Raw genomic sequence first — 16,669 nt, 5'->3', positions numbered from 1 at the left:
AAATCTGGTTTCTTGCTCTATGCTGGCTCTTCAGATGATATAGAACAGCTCTCGATTTATTTTGGTCTTCAAGTGGAATATCCTTAGAACCCATTTGTTTAAACTGGATCTTAAGCCACTTAGCTAGATTTCACAATTTTCTGGATATTTCTAGTTTATTAACATTCCTTAAAATATGATACCTGCAAAAGATTTTCACTCTGAATGTAGCCTGAGCATTAAAAAGTAAAAATTACTTGATTTCACTCATGCTAATGAGTTAGGTCCTAGAATGGTGGTATTTTCTAAGGGAGCACAGATGTCCTGAAGGACAGGTGTGGAAATAGGAGTAAGAATGAATTGAAAAAAGGAATACAGACTGAAGGGAAATGACACATAGTCTTCACTCTACCATTTATGCAGAGTGGGATTAGCTTTCAAATCTCAATAGGCCTGTACACCCCACAAGCACAGCTTAGCTCAGAATGTGGGTGGTTACTGAAAAGCCAGCTTGATAGGCCATTTGGGACATTCTCTGCATTCTGTAGCTCCTCAAGATTCCGCCAAAGCTGATTAGGACACGATGCAAAAATTAGAGTGTCTCACAATGTTTACCCAGTATAACAGAGAACAGGAAATGAACGAGAACAAGAATTATTGAACAGCGTAATTTTAAAACTCTTGAGTCAGTGGTTTATTATCCTCAATGGATCTTTTACTATTTTACTCACTTTCTAAGATGAGTAAATTATATTGTTATCCTTTCATGAACCTTCTATTTTAAGTAACTTCAGGGCAGGGACCCAGTTTTCATGCCCTTTTCTTTCTAAGTACTGTGCACAGTGTCTTTTTTATAGAAGGCACTTAGTTGATTAAAAAAGCAAAACAAACAAAAATTGGATAATCCACAAGCTTGAGGTCCAGACTTTTTTCTTTATTTACTACATTCCAGATATCTGAGACCAGGATGGAAGAATCCTAGGGCACTTAATTTACATGAAATCTTTTTTTTTCTTTTCTTTTTTTTTTAGGACTATACCCATGGACTAAAAAAAAGGCTGTGGACGTTCCCAGGCTAGGGGTCCAATCAGAGCTACAGCTGCCAGCCTACACCACAACCAAAGCAACATCAGATCCAAGCTGCTTCTGTGACCTACACCGTAGCTTATGGCGATGCTGGATCCTTAACCTACTGAGCGAGGCCAGGGATGGAAGCCTCAACCTCATGGCTCTTAGTCGGATTCATTTCCGCTGCACCACAACAGGAACTCCAGGTCCAGACTTTTATATATATATATATATATGTAATGATTTTTATTCTTTTTTCATTATAGCTGGTTTACAGTGTTCTGTCAATTTTCTACTGTACAGCAAAGTGACTCAGTCACTCATACATGTATATATTCTTTTTTCTCACATATTCATACTCCATGATAAGTGACTAGACATAGTTCCCAGTGCTACGCAGCAGGGCCTCATTTCTTACCCGTTCCAAAGGCAATAGGCTGCATCTATTAACCCCAGATTCCCAGTCCATTCCACCCCTCCCTTCCCCTTCCCCCTTGGCAACCACAAGTCTGTTCTTCATGTCCACGAGTTTCTTTTCTGTGAAAAGTTTCGTTTGTGCCGTATATTAGATTCCAGATATATGTGATATCATCTGGTATTTGTCTTTCTCTTTCTGACTTACTTCACTCAGTATGAGAGTCTCTAGTTCCATCCATGTTGCTGCAAATGGCATCATTTCATTCTTTTTTATGGCTGAGTGGTATTCCATTGTGTATATATACCACATCTTCCTAATCCAATCATCTGTCAATGGACATTTGAGTTGTTTCCATGTCCTGACTATTGTGAATAGAGCTGCAGTGAACATAGGAGTGGATGTGTCTTTTTCAAGGAAAGTTTTGTCTATATATATGCCCAAGAGTGGGATTGCTGGGTCACATGGTAGTTCTATGTACAGTTTTCTAAGGTACCTCCATACTGTTTTCCGTAGTGGTTGTACCAGCTTACATTCCCACCAACAGTGCAGGAGTGTTCCCTTTTCTCCACACCCCCTCCAGCATTTGTTATTTGTGGACTTAATAATGGCCATTCTGACTGGTGTGAGGTGGTATCTCATGGTAGTTTTGATTTGTCCAGGTCCAGACTTTAAAGGATCATTTTGAGTGGAGGCTCATGAAGGTAGGAGGAAGGTTAGGAGTTACCTGATGGCTCAGTGGGTTAAGAATCCAGTATGTGCCATGAGCACAGCCAGAAAAACAAAAAAAAAGAGGAAAAAAAAAGTGTTTCTTTCCGTCTCTCCGGATCTCTCTGCTTTTGATCAAGCTTACAGGCCTTAGACTGGGACATACCCATGCGCCCTGCCCAGTTAGCAGCAGAGTACCTGGTTACCTTCATGGGACAGGTAATGATGATCAAGGTAAAAAGGTGAAAGTAGCTGGTCAAGATGGATGCAAGCAAGACAGAGGAAAAAGCCTATCTTTTTGTAAGAAATGTGACCAACCTGCCCTACCCCCAAAGAAATTAGCATTGAAATTTACTTTATGTGGGTAATATTCAAAAGAAAAATTTCACCCAACCACTCAAAACTTGTAAGTTAAACTTGCCATTGTTTTCCCTTGTCGTCTCTATTCAGTCATTTACCAAGTTTCTGTCATTTCTCCAGAAATGCTTCTCATTTCCATTTTTTTTATTCATCTAAGTCAGATTTTATTTTACATCTCACCTGAGAAACCTTTAGCTTTCTAATCCACGGTAGTCCATTCTTTATACTGCCCCCAGGGGGTCAGCTTCCTAAAACAAAGTTCTAAGTCATTATCTTTCTTAAAACTTTACATGATTGCTCATTTTCTGGATCTTTTGCAGCCTTATATTATTATTATTACTATTTTTTTATCAAAGTATAGTTGATTTATAATATCAGATTAATTTCAGGTATATAGCACAGTAGTTTGTGTGTGTGTGTGTGTGTGTGTATTTTTCAGATTGTCTTCCCTTATAGGTTATTACAAAATATTGAGTATAGTTTCCTGTTCTGTAAGTAGGTCCTTGTTGGTTATCTATTTTATATATAATAATATATATGCATTAATCCCAACCTCCTGATTTATTCTTCCCTTCACCCCCTTTTCCCATTGGTAACTGTAAGTTGTTTATATCTGTCAGTCTGTCTGTGTTGGAAATAAGTTCGTTATATCTTTTTCTTTTTTTTAATTCTACATATAAGCAATTACAGCAGGTTTTTGTTTTTTTGTTTTTTTGTTTTTTTGTTTTTTTGTTTTTTTTTTTCTTAAGGCTGCCTCTGTGGCATATGGAAGTTCCCAGGCTAAGTAAGGATCGATTCAGAGCTGCAGCTGCCAGCCTATGCCACAGCCACAGCAACTTGGGATCCGAGCCAGATCTGTGACCTATTCCGAAGCTCACAGCAACATGGGACGCTTAACCCACTGAGACGCCAGGGATCGAACAGATACTATGGCCTCACATATATTATGGTCTCACATATATTGTGCTGGGTTCTTAACCCACTGAGCCACAACAGGAACACCACAATTGCAGCTTTACCTGTAACATTCCTGTAATCCACATGCCTCAGTCTACACCTTGTTTTTCCAGATATTCTCATTGTTTCTACTTGAACGCCTTTGCCATTTCTCCTTTCCAAAATCTAACCCTGCCTTTAAAACTCAGCTCAAATGGAGTTCCTTTGGGTCCCAACAGGTTAAGGATTTGGTGTTGTCACTGCAGTGCCCTGGGTCGCCGTGTGGCTGGCTCAGTTTGAGCCCTGGCCCAGGAACTTCCACATGTAACATGCAGATACAAAAAAAACCAAAAAACAAAAAACAAACCTTCCCTGCCACCTAACCAAACTCAAACATATCCTTTCTATTAAGCCTTCCTTCATCTACCTCCATTTTGTCTTTTTTTTTTTTTTTTTTTTCCTTTTTAGGGCGGCACCTGCAGCATATGGAGGTTCCTCAGGCTAGGAATCCAATCAGAGCTGTTGCTGCCGGCCTACACCACAGCCACAGCCACATCTGCAACCTACACCTGGGCTCACAGCAACGCTGGATCCTTACCCACTGAGCGAGGCCAGGGATCAAACCCACAGCCTCAGGGTTCCTAATCGGATTCGTTTTCCACTGTGCCACGACGGGAACTCCTACCTCCATTTTGAATTACTCTTATGCATGCTCAGTATTTTATAGGTTCTGTCTCATAAAATAATTTTGTTCCTATATGTCTCCCGTTCCTTGTTTTGAACCTGTTGGCATAGCTTATACGCCTCTGTGTTCTTTGCCATGCCTTGTACACATTGACATTTTAAATTTAATATAGCAAATATATTTTTTCTTCTAGCTCTTTAAGAGAGAAAAGAAAAATCAGAAAGAGATAGTCAGAAATGGGTAGGGTGGGGAACATAAATTAGATAAGTGCAACTGAGAGAAAAAAAGCACCTTATTTGTTCTAAGAGAGAGATAGAATGGTACACAAAAGCAACATACCTGGCCCCATGGAGCTTACATTCTAGCATGTTTGTCCTAATTAAGCAGCTCCTGGTTTGAGCTTGAGATGGTCCTAGTGCCTGTTTTTATTTTTTGGTTTTTTTTTTTTTTTTTTTTTTGCCTTTTTTTAGGGCAGCACTTGGAGCAAATGGAGGTTGCCAGGCTAGGGGTTGAATTGGAGTTGCAGCTGCAGGCCTACACCACAGCTGCAGCAACCCCATATCAAAACCTCATCCAAAATCTACACCACACCTCACTGCAATGCCACAGCCCCAGCTCACTAAGTGAGGCCGGGGTTTGAACCTGTGTCTTCATGAATGCCAGTCAGATTTGTTTCTTTATATATATATATATATATATATATATATATATATATATATATATATATTTTTTTCATTATAGTTGGTTTACAGTGTTCTGTCAGTTTTCTACTGTACAGCATGGTGACACAGTTACACATATGTGTATAGATTCTTTTTTCTCACATTATCATGCTCCATCATAAGCGACTAGACATAGTTCCCAGTGCTACACAGCAAGGGTCTCATTGCTTATCCATTCCAAAGGCAATAGGCTGCATCTATTAATCCCAAAAGATTCATTTCTGCTGAGCCACAATGGGAACTCCCTAGTGCCTATTTATGGGACTTCTAGAAGAGCAGTTAAGATTTCTAGCCCTGGAGTTCCCATTGTGGCTTAGCAGTTGGGAACCCAACCAGTATCCATGAGGAGGTGGGTTCTATCCTTGGCCTCACTCAGTGGGTTAAAGAATCTGGTGTTGTGGGGAGTTCCCGTAGTGGCGCAGTGGAAACGAATCTGACTAGGAACCATGAGGTTGTGGGTTCGATCCCTGGCCTCACTCAGCGGGTTAAGGATCTGGAGTTGCTGTGAGCTGTGGGGTAGGTTGCAGAGGCGGCTTGGGTCTGGTGTTGTTGTGGCTGTGGTGTAGGCTGGCAGCAACAGCTCCGATTAGACCCCTAGCCTAGGAACCTCCATATGCCACGGGGGCGGCCCTAAAAGGACAAAAGACAAAAAAAAAAAAAAAAAAAAAAGAATCCAGTGTTGCGGCCATGAGCTGTGGTGTAAGTTGCAGACATGGCTCAGATCCCGAGTTGCTATGGCTGTGGTATAGGCCAGCAGCTGCAGCTCTGATTCAACCCCTAGCCTGGGAACTTCCATATGCCATGGGTGAGGTCATAAAAAGCACCGCCCCCCCCCACCAAAAAAATAGATTTCTAGCCCTGACCTAACCCAGGACAATTTTTACCTCCTGAAGTTCTTGAGTTCTGCATCAACTATCCGTGAAGTTTTTCCTCATGGGGGAAGATCCTGGAAATTTGAGAAAAAGAATCCCAATGGCCAACAAGCACATGAAAAAATGCTCAACAGTACTAATTATTAGAGAAATGTAAATCAAAACTACTATGAGATACCACCTCACACCAGTCAGAATGGCCATTATTAAGTCCACAAATAACAAATGCTGGAGGGGGTGTGGAGAAAAGGGAACACTCCTGCACTGTTGGTGGGAATGTAAGCTGGTACAACCACTACGGAAAACAGTATGGAGGTACCTTAGAAAACTGTACATAGAACTACCATGTGACCCAGCAATCCCACTCTTGGGCATATATATAGACAAAACTTTCCTTGAAAAAGACACATCCACTCCTATGTTCACTGCAGCTCTATTCACAATAGTCAGGACATGGAAACAACTCAAATGTCCATTGACAGATGATTGGATTAGGAAGATGTGGTATATATACACAATGGAATACCACTCAGCCATAAAAAAGAATGAAATGATGCCATTTGCAGCAACATGGATGGAACTAGAGACTCTCATACTGAGTGAAGTAAGTCAGAAAGAGAAAGACAAATACCAGATGATATCACATATATCTGGAATCTAATATACGGCACAAACGAAACTTTTCACAGAAAAGAAACTCGTGGACATGAAGAACAGACTTGTGGTTGCCAAGGGGGAAGGGGAAGGGAGGGGTGGAATGGACTGGGAATCTGGGGTTAATAGATGCAACCTATTGCCTCTGAGTGAATAAGCAATGAGATCCTGCTGTATAGCACTGGAACTATATCTAGTCACTCATGATGGAGGATGATGGAGGATAATGTGAGAAAAAGAATGTATATATGTGTGTGACTGAGTCACTTTGCTGTACAGTAGAAAATTGACAGAACACCGTAAACCAGCTATAATGAAAAAAAATCATTTTAAAAAACCGCATTTTTTTTTAGATGAAAATGTAAAGTCAGGGAGGAGTCAAAAAAAAACTTCAAATGTGTTAAGTGCTTTCTACATAAGAACACACTTAAATTCAAGGCATTTCTTCACTTTCAGCAAAAGGTGGTAGATTGAACATGTGAATCTTTCCTTAAGCTCTCTAAAATCACAATAAAGGATAATTTAAAGGTACAAATTCAAAAGAACAATGAGGAGAAAGAGAATATATATTATAAACTGGAAGTCAGGAAACCAAAAACAAAACAAACAAACAAAAAAAACAAAACAAATCCCAAGACCAGGGCACAGAGGTGGGTAGCTGAATAAGAACCTGGAAGTGAGAGAGTTCCCATTGTGGCTCAGTGGTTAAGGAATCTGACTAGGAAGTATGAGGTTTCAGGTTCAATTCCTGGCCTCGCTCAGTGGGTTAAGGGTCTGGCATTGCCATGAGCTGTGGTGTAGGTCACAGATGCGGCTTGGATCCCATGTTATTGTGGCTCTGGCGTAGGCTGGCGGCTAGAGCTCCGATTGGACCCCTAGCCTGGGAAACTCCATGTGCCCCGGGTACGGCCCTAGAAAAAAGACAAAAAAAAAAAAAAAAAAAAAAAAAAAAGGGAAAAGAAAAAGAAAGAAACTGGAAAGTGAGGAGAGTCTGACAAACAACAAGCCAATCTTGGGTGATTCAGAAAGATAGTTCTGATAGCCGAGACAGTAAGACTCTACCCCAGACTGAGGAATCTTGGTGTCAGAAGAGTTCCCTCCTGGCATTCTAGGACCTAAACTTTTGTGTAGGAATCTCAGAATCTTGTCTCTCTCACTCACGCTCTCTGACTTCCTTTCATGGGGTTGGAAAACACTAGGCAACATCGCCTTGAAGCCCAATAAATCCTGCCAAACCAAGCCACTCACCTCATCTCTACTCATACCAGTCCAGTGTTGGTGGTCCCTGCTTTTACTTGGGGTGCTCCTCTGCCTGCAGTTTTCTTCCTTCACCCCCTGTCCATCCCATATACACATCCTTTTAGAGCAGTACTTGACCAAGAAATGAAAATAAAATGATTTATGTATAATTTTACCATAATGTAAAGGGCCAATGACCTTTAAGAAATTTAACCTTGGTTAATTTTCTTTCTTCCTTTTTTCTTTTTATGGCCACACTAGCAGTATTTGGATATTCTTGGGCCAGGGATTGAATCCAAGCCACCACAGCAGCAATGTGGGATCTTTAACCCACTGGGCCTGGCTGGGGATGAACACACAACTCTGCAGGGACCCAAGCTGCTGCAGTCAGATTCCTAACCCACTGCGCCAGGGCGAGAAGTCCTTTTTTTAAAAAAAGAATTAAAGTATACTTGGAGTTCCCGTCGTGGCTCAGTGGTTAATGAATCCGACTAAGAACCATGATGTTACGGGTTTGATCCCTGGCCTTGCTCAATGGGTTAAGGATCCAGCGTTGCCATGAGCTGTGGTGTAGGTCGCAGACGAGGCTCGGATCGTGAGTTGCTGTGGCTGTGGCAAAGGCCCGCAGCAGCATCTCTGATTAGACCCCCTAGCCTGGGAACCTCCATATGCCAAGGGTGTGGCCCTAGAAAAGGCAAAAAGACCAAAAAAAAAAAAGAAAAATTTAAGTATATTTGATTTACAATGTTGTGTCAATTTCTGCCATACAGAAAAGTGACCCAGTCATTCATATATGTGTATATATATATACACACACACACACACACACACACACACACACACATAAATATATATATAATATACTATTAACTTCCATCATGGTCTATCCCAAGAGATTGGATATTAGTTCCTTGTACTATACAGTAGAACCTTATTGTTTATCCATTCTAAATGTAATAGTTTGTGGATTTTCTGTCGTGGCTCAGTGGTTAACGAACCTGACTAGCATCCATGAGGATGTGGGTTTGCCTTGACGTCGCTCAGTGGGTTAAGCATCCAGTGTTGCCATGAGCCGTGGTGTAGGTCACAGACACGGCTTGGATCCTATGTTGCTGTGGCTCTGGCGTAGGCCATTGGCTATAGCTCCGATTCAACCCTTAGCCTGGGAATCTCCATATGCCCCAGGTGCAGCCCTAAAAAGACAAACAAACAAATAAATGTAATAGTTTGTATCTATTAACCCCAAACTCCCAGTCTATCCCAGCCACCTCTACCTTGGCAACCATGAGACTGTTCTCTACATCTGTCTGTTTCTATTTTGTAGTTTCATTTGTGCCATATTTTAGATTCCACACCTAAGTGACAGCATAAGGTATATGTGTTTCTCTCTCTTATTTCACTTAGTATGATAGTCTCTAGTTTTATCCATGTTGGTATGAATGGCATTATTTCATTCTTTTTTATGGCCCAATAGTATTCCATTTCATATATGTACCACATCTATTTTTTTTTAGCACTGCACCCATGGCATATGGAAGTTTAGAAGTTACCAGGCTAGGGGTTGAATCAGAGCTGTGGCTGCCAGTCTATGGCACAGCCACAGCAATGTGGGATATGAGCAGCACCTGTAACCTATACCACAGCTCATGGCAATGCCGGATCCTTAACCCACTAAGCAAGGCTAGAGGTTGAATTTGCATCCTCATGGATACCAGTTGAGTTCATTACCACTGAGCCATAGTGGAACTCCTGTACTGCATCTTCTTCATCCATTAATCTGTTGATGGACATTTAGGTTGTTTCCATGTTTTGGCTATTGTGAACAGTGCTGCTATGAACATTGGGGTGTGTGTATCTTTCTGAATTATAGTTTTGTCTGGATTAAAACCTAGGAGTAGGATTGTTGGATCTTGTAATTGTATTTTTAGTTTTCTGAGGAACCTACAGACTTCTTTTCCTTAGTGGTTGTACCAATTTACATTCCCACCACCAGCATAGGAAGGTTTCCTTTTCTCGATACCCTCTTCAGCACTTGTTTTAATTAATTAATTAATTAAATTTTTATTTTTTGGCAGGTATTATTTATTTTTCCCACTGTACAGCATGGGGATCAATTTACTCTTACATGTATACATTTTTCCCTCCCATCCTTTGTTCTGTTGCAACATGAGTATCTACACAAAGTTCTCAATGCTACTCAGCAGGATCTCCTTGTAAATCTATTCTAAGTTGTATCTGATAACCCCAAGCTCCCCATCCCTCCCACTCCCTCTCTCTCCCATCAGGCAGCCACAAGTCTATTTTCCAAGTCCATGATTTTCTTTTCTGTGGAGATGTTCATTTGTGCTGTATATTAGATTCCAGTTATAAGTGATATCATATGTTATTTGTCTTTGTCTTTCTGACTCATTTCACTCAGTTTGAGAGTCTCTAGTTCCATTCATCCAGCACTTGTTTTTGTAGACTTATTAATGATGTCTTATCCTTGGTTAATTTTCTACTTGATTTCCTTTGATGGCTATTTCAAGCTTTTCCCACTCTTTCTGCCAAATGTAAAAAGAGGAGAGCAGTATGGTTGAAAGCATACAGGCTTTGGAATCAGTTTTGAGTACAAATCCAGCTTTGAAACTCCCAAGTACCATGATTGAAGCCAAGACGTATAGCTGCTCTGAACTTTAGTTTCTCCAGCTGTTAGCCTGAGATAACATGACAGATGTTAACTAGTTTATTAGGGTGGTCAATTTCCAATACATACAAATATTAAATAATTATGTTGTATACCTGAAAGTAATACATCAATTATACCTCAATTTAAAAAATGACCAAAAAAAATAGGATAATACTATCCACTTTAAAAAGATTGTGAGGATTCCACAAGAAAGTTTATGCAAATTAGTTTTTAGGAAGAGTGACCAATAAATGTTATTTAAGATGGGAGGGAAAAGAAAATAAAAATATAGGAGGACTACAATGCATTAAATAAGAAAATGAGTCAAAAGAGTTGGTTGCAGTGAGGGAGTCATGAGAAATAGTACTTCTGTTTTTTTTAAATTTTTTAATTTTTTGGCAGCATCCACAGCATGTGGAACTCTCAGGCCAGGGATCATACCCATGCCACAGCAGTGGCCCAAGCCACTGCAATGACAATGTCAAATCCTTAATCCGCTGAGCCACGAGAGAACTCCAGTACTTCCATTTTAAGTGAAAATACAATATGTCCAATACGGATTGAATTACTTGATTTTAACAATGTCAAATCAGTTAATAAGAGCATTTTACCATTCTTAACAATTTACAAAGCCCTGTGAGTTGTTGAGGATTGTTACTTTTCTAGTTGTACTTTGTTAACACCACAATAGTATAACAATAAAGCAAAAATACAGTTTTACTCACAACCCCTGTGTACTAAACATCCATTTTTTTCTTCCCAACCCTCCCCCCCCCCATACTGGACATCTAATTTTTAGTTTTAGAACAATGGATACCCTAACATTTTTCCCATGCCACGCGGTAGCTGCAATTATTTCTGTTTTACAAAATAGGAAGCAGGTCTAGAAATGTCTGATGCAAGGCGAGGAATTAATCCAGATCACTGAACTTCACTTAACCATCATTAGTACCCCAGTAACAGAGTGGAGGAGGAGTGATGGGAAAGCTTGCTCAAATTCTCGGATGGAGACGCTCTTCAAAGCTCATTCCACTACTTTCATTGTGAGCCTGGGACTCTTTCCTATTCTCTTTCCTGATCCTCTCATTTTTTTCTTTCCTCTTTTCCTGTCTTCACCTGATCCTCCTACCACCTCTGTCCAAGGCTGGATTACACTTATTTTCTTTTTAAAATCTTCTGCACGTCATAAGATAGTTTATTCGACGAATAGACTATCTTATGATCTTACGATCACTCACCACAACACATATGAAACAATGGGCTAGGTGCTGGCAACACAACGGTGAGTTTACGTGAATCACGAGTCACACAAATCAATTGCATTTATTTCCCCCCCCCCCCAGAATCTTAGTTTTCGAGTAAACGCCACAATTCCCAGTCCTTAAGCAAACGTTTGAGCGTCATTCACTTAACAGTACAGCCCGAAACCATCCCAAGTCGTCAGTTCCATAACCGAGACAGGCTAATCCAACCTTAACTCCAATGCGAAATTTCCGGAAGAGGAATAAAGGTCAGAAATGGCATTTCCAGGATGTTCTCGAGAACCAACTTCCGCCCACCCAGTACAAACATAGACCTTTGTAATTGAGGCCTCGTCGAAATTCGGAGAAGACGTCCTACGTCTGCTTTCCAAATGAAGCATTTCATTTTTGTTTATCTTAGGGTCTGAGTTTTTTTTTTTTTTTTTTTTTAAAGGACAGGAGGCAGGGAGGAAAAAAACAAAACAAAACAAAAAACCCCACAACCAGTTGTTACGACTACTAAACGGGTCTGGAAAATTCAGCCAATCATCCTTCGGGAATGCCTCTTGATTAGCCAATGGGAGGAGCGCGCCGTACGTAGGGCCGCCCAATGGGGGCGCGAGCGGCGCGGTATTTGAATCCTGGAACTAAGCAACTTGGTCAAGATCCGGCGGTGCGGGCCGGTAGCACAGTCGTAACGGCGGCTGCGGAAAGTAGTGCTCTTGGTTTCTAGACCGCGTCAGTGCCTGAGCCGGGCTGCCACTCTTGCCTGTCCCGTCCCTCATGGCGCTGCCCCGACGCCCGACGGTGAGTGGGCCGGTCACCCCTAGCCCGCACCGGCCCGGGCCCCTGGCCGCGCAGACTCCCAAGCCGCCTCTCGCTTCTCTCCCGCCTCAGCTCAGAGTTGCTTCGTCCCAACCTGCGCAGCTTTCGCCTTTGTCTAAGCATCCCGGACCTTGGGGCCTGCCCTCTCCCGCTGGCTTCTCCTGGCCTTGCTTCCTCTCTGGTCCCGGTCCCGGCTCCTGGTCTGGCGGTCCCTGCCCGGGGCGCGGAAAGTGCAGGAATGCGCCCTGGGGGGTGGCACTTGTCTAGGGAGTCTCCCGAGCACCGGGCCTAGGACTCCAAGTGCGTTCCCCGAGGGCTCTTTGTTTTTAAAGAAGTCATTAAAACACAGCTTTTTGGGATTTCCTTCCTCTCTTCTATAACTCCATGCCTGCTAAGGTATCATTGATGGGGATGGAGGGAAGGCCTGAAGAAATTCCGAATGCTGTAAAGTGTTCTGAATGTTCGATCAAGCAACGGCCCTGAGTGTTTTTCAAACTCTTAAACATTTCGCTTTGTATGAATTTCCGATTTATTTCCGCACACGAAATTTTTCAAGGCTCAGTTCACTAATGTATGGGCTTGTCCTTTAAAAAAAACTAATTTCTTTATTCAAGTGTAAAAGAGATTTTGCATATAATTTGGGGCAATATGGCCAACTGAGAGAGAAGGGTCCAAATTCATTTATTTCATCCTCGCGAAAAACCAAGTGATAATGGTGGTTTGGGTTTTTCTGTGTGGTTGAATTGCATCTGGATTTACTTTGTTCTTTGCTGAAAAATAGAGGGACCTGACACACCTGAGCGCCATCCTCCTGGCTATAGGCTAGTTAAAAGCTGTCAGTTTTTCCTTTCAAATGGATTTAATTTAGTCAGGTTTCAACCTATAAGCATTAAACTTTCAAACGCTTTTTTAAATTGGCAGTAACTGTTGGAAAAATTGAACAATGTGACTTTTAAGAATCCTAATAAATTGAATACATTCAGTATTTAGGGAATTCCCATTGTGGCTCAGTGGTAAGGAACCTGACTGTATCTATGAGGATGCAGGTTCAATCCCTTGCCTCTCAGTGGGTTGAGAGTAGTCTTCTCAGGAGTTCCTGTTGTGGCGCAGCAGAAATGAATCCGACTAGTAACCAAGAGGTTGCAGGTTCGATCCCTGACCTCACTCAGTGGGTTAAGGATCCAGCATTGCTGTGGTGTAGGTTGAAGATGCGGCTCAGATTCTGTGTTGCTGTGGTTGTGGCATAGGCTGGCAGCTGTAGCTCCAATTCAGCCCCTAGCCTGGGAACTTCTGTAAAAGGCAAAAAATTTGTTATTCTTTTGTAAATCTGAGTCAAACTGTTAAGTAATTTTTGTCTCATCTATTTCATAAAATTCTTTCATGGTCAGATTTTTTTTCCCTTCAAGAAAGGTTTGAGGAGTTCCCGTTGTGGCTCAGTGGTAAGGAATGGGACTGGTATCCATGAGGCTTGAGTTTTTCCCTGCCTCTCTGTCTATCCCGACAGGTCCATTCAAACTTCCTGTTGGGATATTTAGGACTCCCAATTCTTAGGGATTGTACATGCTATTTTTTCTCATGAAATGTTTATCATATGCAATAAGCTTTTTTGTGCGTGGAATAAAAAAAGCTTATTCTAACAACTTTTATTTCTAAGTATATTCTGTCTAAAGCAAACTAAGGTCAACTAACAATTTTTATTTCCATACAGTTCCAACTTTCTCTAAATTTGAGATAAAACTGTTTTACCCATGAAAACATATCTTTCTAAGTACCCTTAATATAAGAAAGAGTACTTGCTATGGAAACCTCATTGTAAAAGGCTGTATTTCTGAAGATCCTGTCTACCTGAGTGCTTATTTCTAGCGTGGCATAAGAATCAAAGCTGGTTTAGGTTTTATTTTTTATTATTATTTTTTTAATGGCTGCACCTGTGGCATATGGAAGTTCCTGGGTTGAATTGGAGCTGCAGCTGCTGGCCTCTGTCATAGCCACAGCAACACCTGATCCGAGCTGCATTTGCGACCTTTGCAGCTTGTGGCAATGCTGGATCTTTAACTCAATGAGTAAGGCCAGGGATTGAACCTACATCCTCACAGAGACAACGTGGAGTCAACCTGCTGAGCCACAACTGGAACTCCTAGTTTAGGTTTTAAACATCTGGTTTTTAAACAAGCAGACCTATTAAAGTTTTTAAATATTGTCTTAGTTGTACTTGTTACTCATCTGTCAAGGAAAAATTTTTTTTTTTTTAAATGGCTGCACCTGTGGCGTATGGAAGTTCCTGGACCAAGGATCAAACTATAGCTGCAGGAATGCCAGATCCTTTGACCCACTGTGATGGGCTGGGGATTGAACCTGTGTCTCTGCAGCAACCAGAATCACTGCAGTTGGATTCTTTTTTTTTTTTTTTTGTCTTTTTGTCCTTTTAGGGCTGCACACGCAGCATATGGAGGTTCCCAGGCTAGGGGTCTAATCAGAGCTACAGCCACAGCCACAGTCATACCAGATCTGAGCTGCATCTGTGACCTACACCACAGCTCACGGCAACTCCTGATCCTTAACCCACGGAGCCAGGCCAGGGATCAAACCCGAAACCTCATGATTCCTAGTTGGATTCCTTTCTGCTGTGCCATGACGGGAACTCCCTGCTGTTGGATTCTTAACCCACTGTGCCACAGTGGGAACTCCTCAGGAAAGTTTTTAAATAGATGCCTTTAATATATAGGGAGTGTTAAAAAGTGGCATGGGTGCCGTAAGAGAAATAATCACTTATCTATGAAGGTCTTAGTGGGATTTTTTTTAAAGTAGATAAGGTAGGTGAGTGATTTGCTTAATGTTATAAATCACAAGTTGCATTTGTAGAATTCCTAAAATGTACCTTTTCCCTATCAGAAATAGATCTCAGCACATTCATCTTCCCCAGATCAATTCTGAACTTGAATATCTGATGTTAGCAAATATTGTAAATTATCTCAGTTCTTCCTTAATTTTTTTTTCTTTTTTTTTCCTTTTCCAGGTGTCTACTGATTTGGAGAATATTGACATAGGACTTAATTCTAAACCTAAGAGTCATGTGACTATCAGGAGGGCAGTTTTAGAAGAAATTGGAAATCGAGTTACAACCAGAGCCACCCAGGTAGCTAAGGTAACAGCTGTGAGATCGGTACATGTGCACACTGGGCTGATTCTGTAGAAGACTGAGGGGCAACTCTGGCTGTCTTGCCCTATTCACATTTCTTTTTTCTTTTAGAAAGCTCAGAACATCAAGGTACTTGTCCCGCCCAGCAAAACAACAAATGCCAACAAGCCCTTGAAACCTACTGCTTCTGTGAAACCAGTACAGATGGAAATGTTGGCTCCAAAGGTAGAAGTTCTGAATTTACAAACTTACCTAACAAAGCAGCCTGTTTGGGGCCAGACTACAGGGGGTAACTTTGTGGTCACTGCAACTTTTGAAGAACACTCATAGTTAGGGCTCTACTTTGAGACTGCAGTGTAGAAAATGAACATATACATTTTTTGAGTGATGGTGCTTTAATGCAATGTTGTAACTTTGAATTAAACAGTTAATTACTTTAACAACCAAATAAATTTAGTGACCTCCGAGGAAAATTTAGTAGGTTTTATTAAAATAATTCACTGTAGGAGTTCCCGTCATGGCGCAATGGTTAATGAATCCGACTAGGAACCATGAGGTTGCAGGTTTGATCCCTGGCCTTGCTCAGTGGGTTTAGGATCCGGCATTGCCGTGAGCTGTGGTGCAGGTCGCAGACACGGCTCAGATCCCATGTTGCTGTGGCTGTGGTGTAGGCCGGTGGCTACAGCTCTGATTAGACCCCTAGCCTGGGAACCTCCATATGCCTCAGGAGTGGCCCTAGAAAAGGCAAAAAGACAAAACAAAACAAAACAATTCACTATAAAGGAGTTCCTGTCATGGCTCAGCAGTAACAAACCCAACTAGTATCCATGAGGACATGGGTTCAGTCCCTGGCCCTGCTCAGTGGGTTAAGGATCGGTCATTGCCATGAGCTGTGGTATAGGTCGCAGATGTGGCTTGGATCTGTGTTGTCATGGTTGTGGTATAGGCCAGCAGCTGTAGCTCTGATTAGACCCCTAGCCCAGGAACTTCCATATGCTGAGGGTGTGGCCCCAAAAGACAAAAAAAATAATTATAATAATTTACTGTTTAAGAATGAACTTGCTGGAGTTCCCATCGTGGCGCAGTGGTTAACGAATCCGACTAGGAACCATGAGGTTGCGGGTTCGATCCCTGGCCTGCTCAGTGAGTTAAGCATCT

General features: G+C 41.6%; 1 protein-coding gene and 1 long non-coding RNA gene across 3 annotated transcripts in view; one reads left to right on the top strand and one right to left on the bottom strand.

Moving 5' to 3' along the window:
- Positions 1-9,696: 9,696 nt before the first annotated feature.
- LOC146406334 (uncharacterized) lies at positions 9,697-11,808 on the bottom strand. Its single transcript, XR_014810652.1, has 2 exons — positions 11,779-11,808; positions 9,697-10,334 (listed from the first exon to the last, which is right to left on the bottom strand). It is a non-coding gene; the product is annotated as an uncharacterized LOC146406334 (long non-coding RNA).
- Positions 11,809-12,209: 401 nt separating this feature from the next.
- The window catches only part of CCNB2 (cyclin B2), a 34,871-nt gene continuing 30,411 nt past the window's right edge, over positions 12,210-16,669 (top strand). The window contains exons 1-3 of one of the 2 annotated variants that reach the window (XM_021082593.2): positions 12,210-12,354; positions 15,389-15,508; positions 15,623-15,736. In XM_021082593.2, the coding sequence (XP_020938252.1) occupies positions 12,331-12,354; positions 15,389-15,508; positions 15,623-15,736 (258 nt within the window). In that variant the 5' untranslated portion in view covers positions 12,210-12,330. 2 annotated transcript variants of the gene reach the window in all.

Source organism: Sus scrofa, chromosome 1, assembly GCF_054392235.1.
Source record: "Sus scrofa isolate SSC_HxYL_T2T_F1_AM1 chromosome 1, Sscrofa_HxYL_maternal_Yorkshire_Landrace_v2.0, whole genome shotgun sequence".
NCBI classification, from domain to species: domain Eukaryota; kingdom Metazoa; phylum Chordata; class Mammalia; order Artiodactyla; family Suidae; genus Sus; species Sus scrofa.
This window is presented reverse-complemented; position numbering and strand designations above follow the sequence as displayed.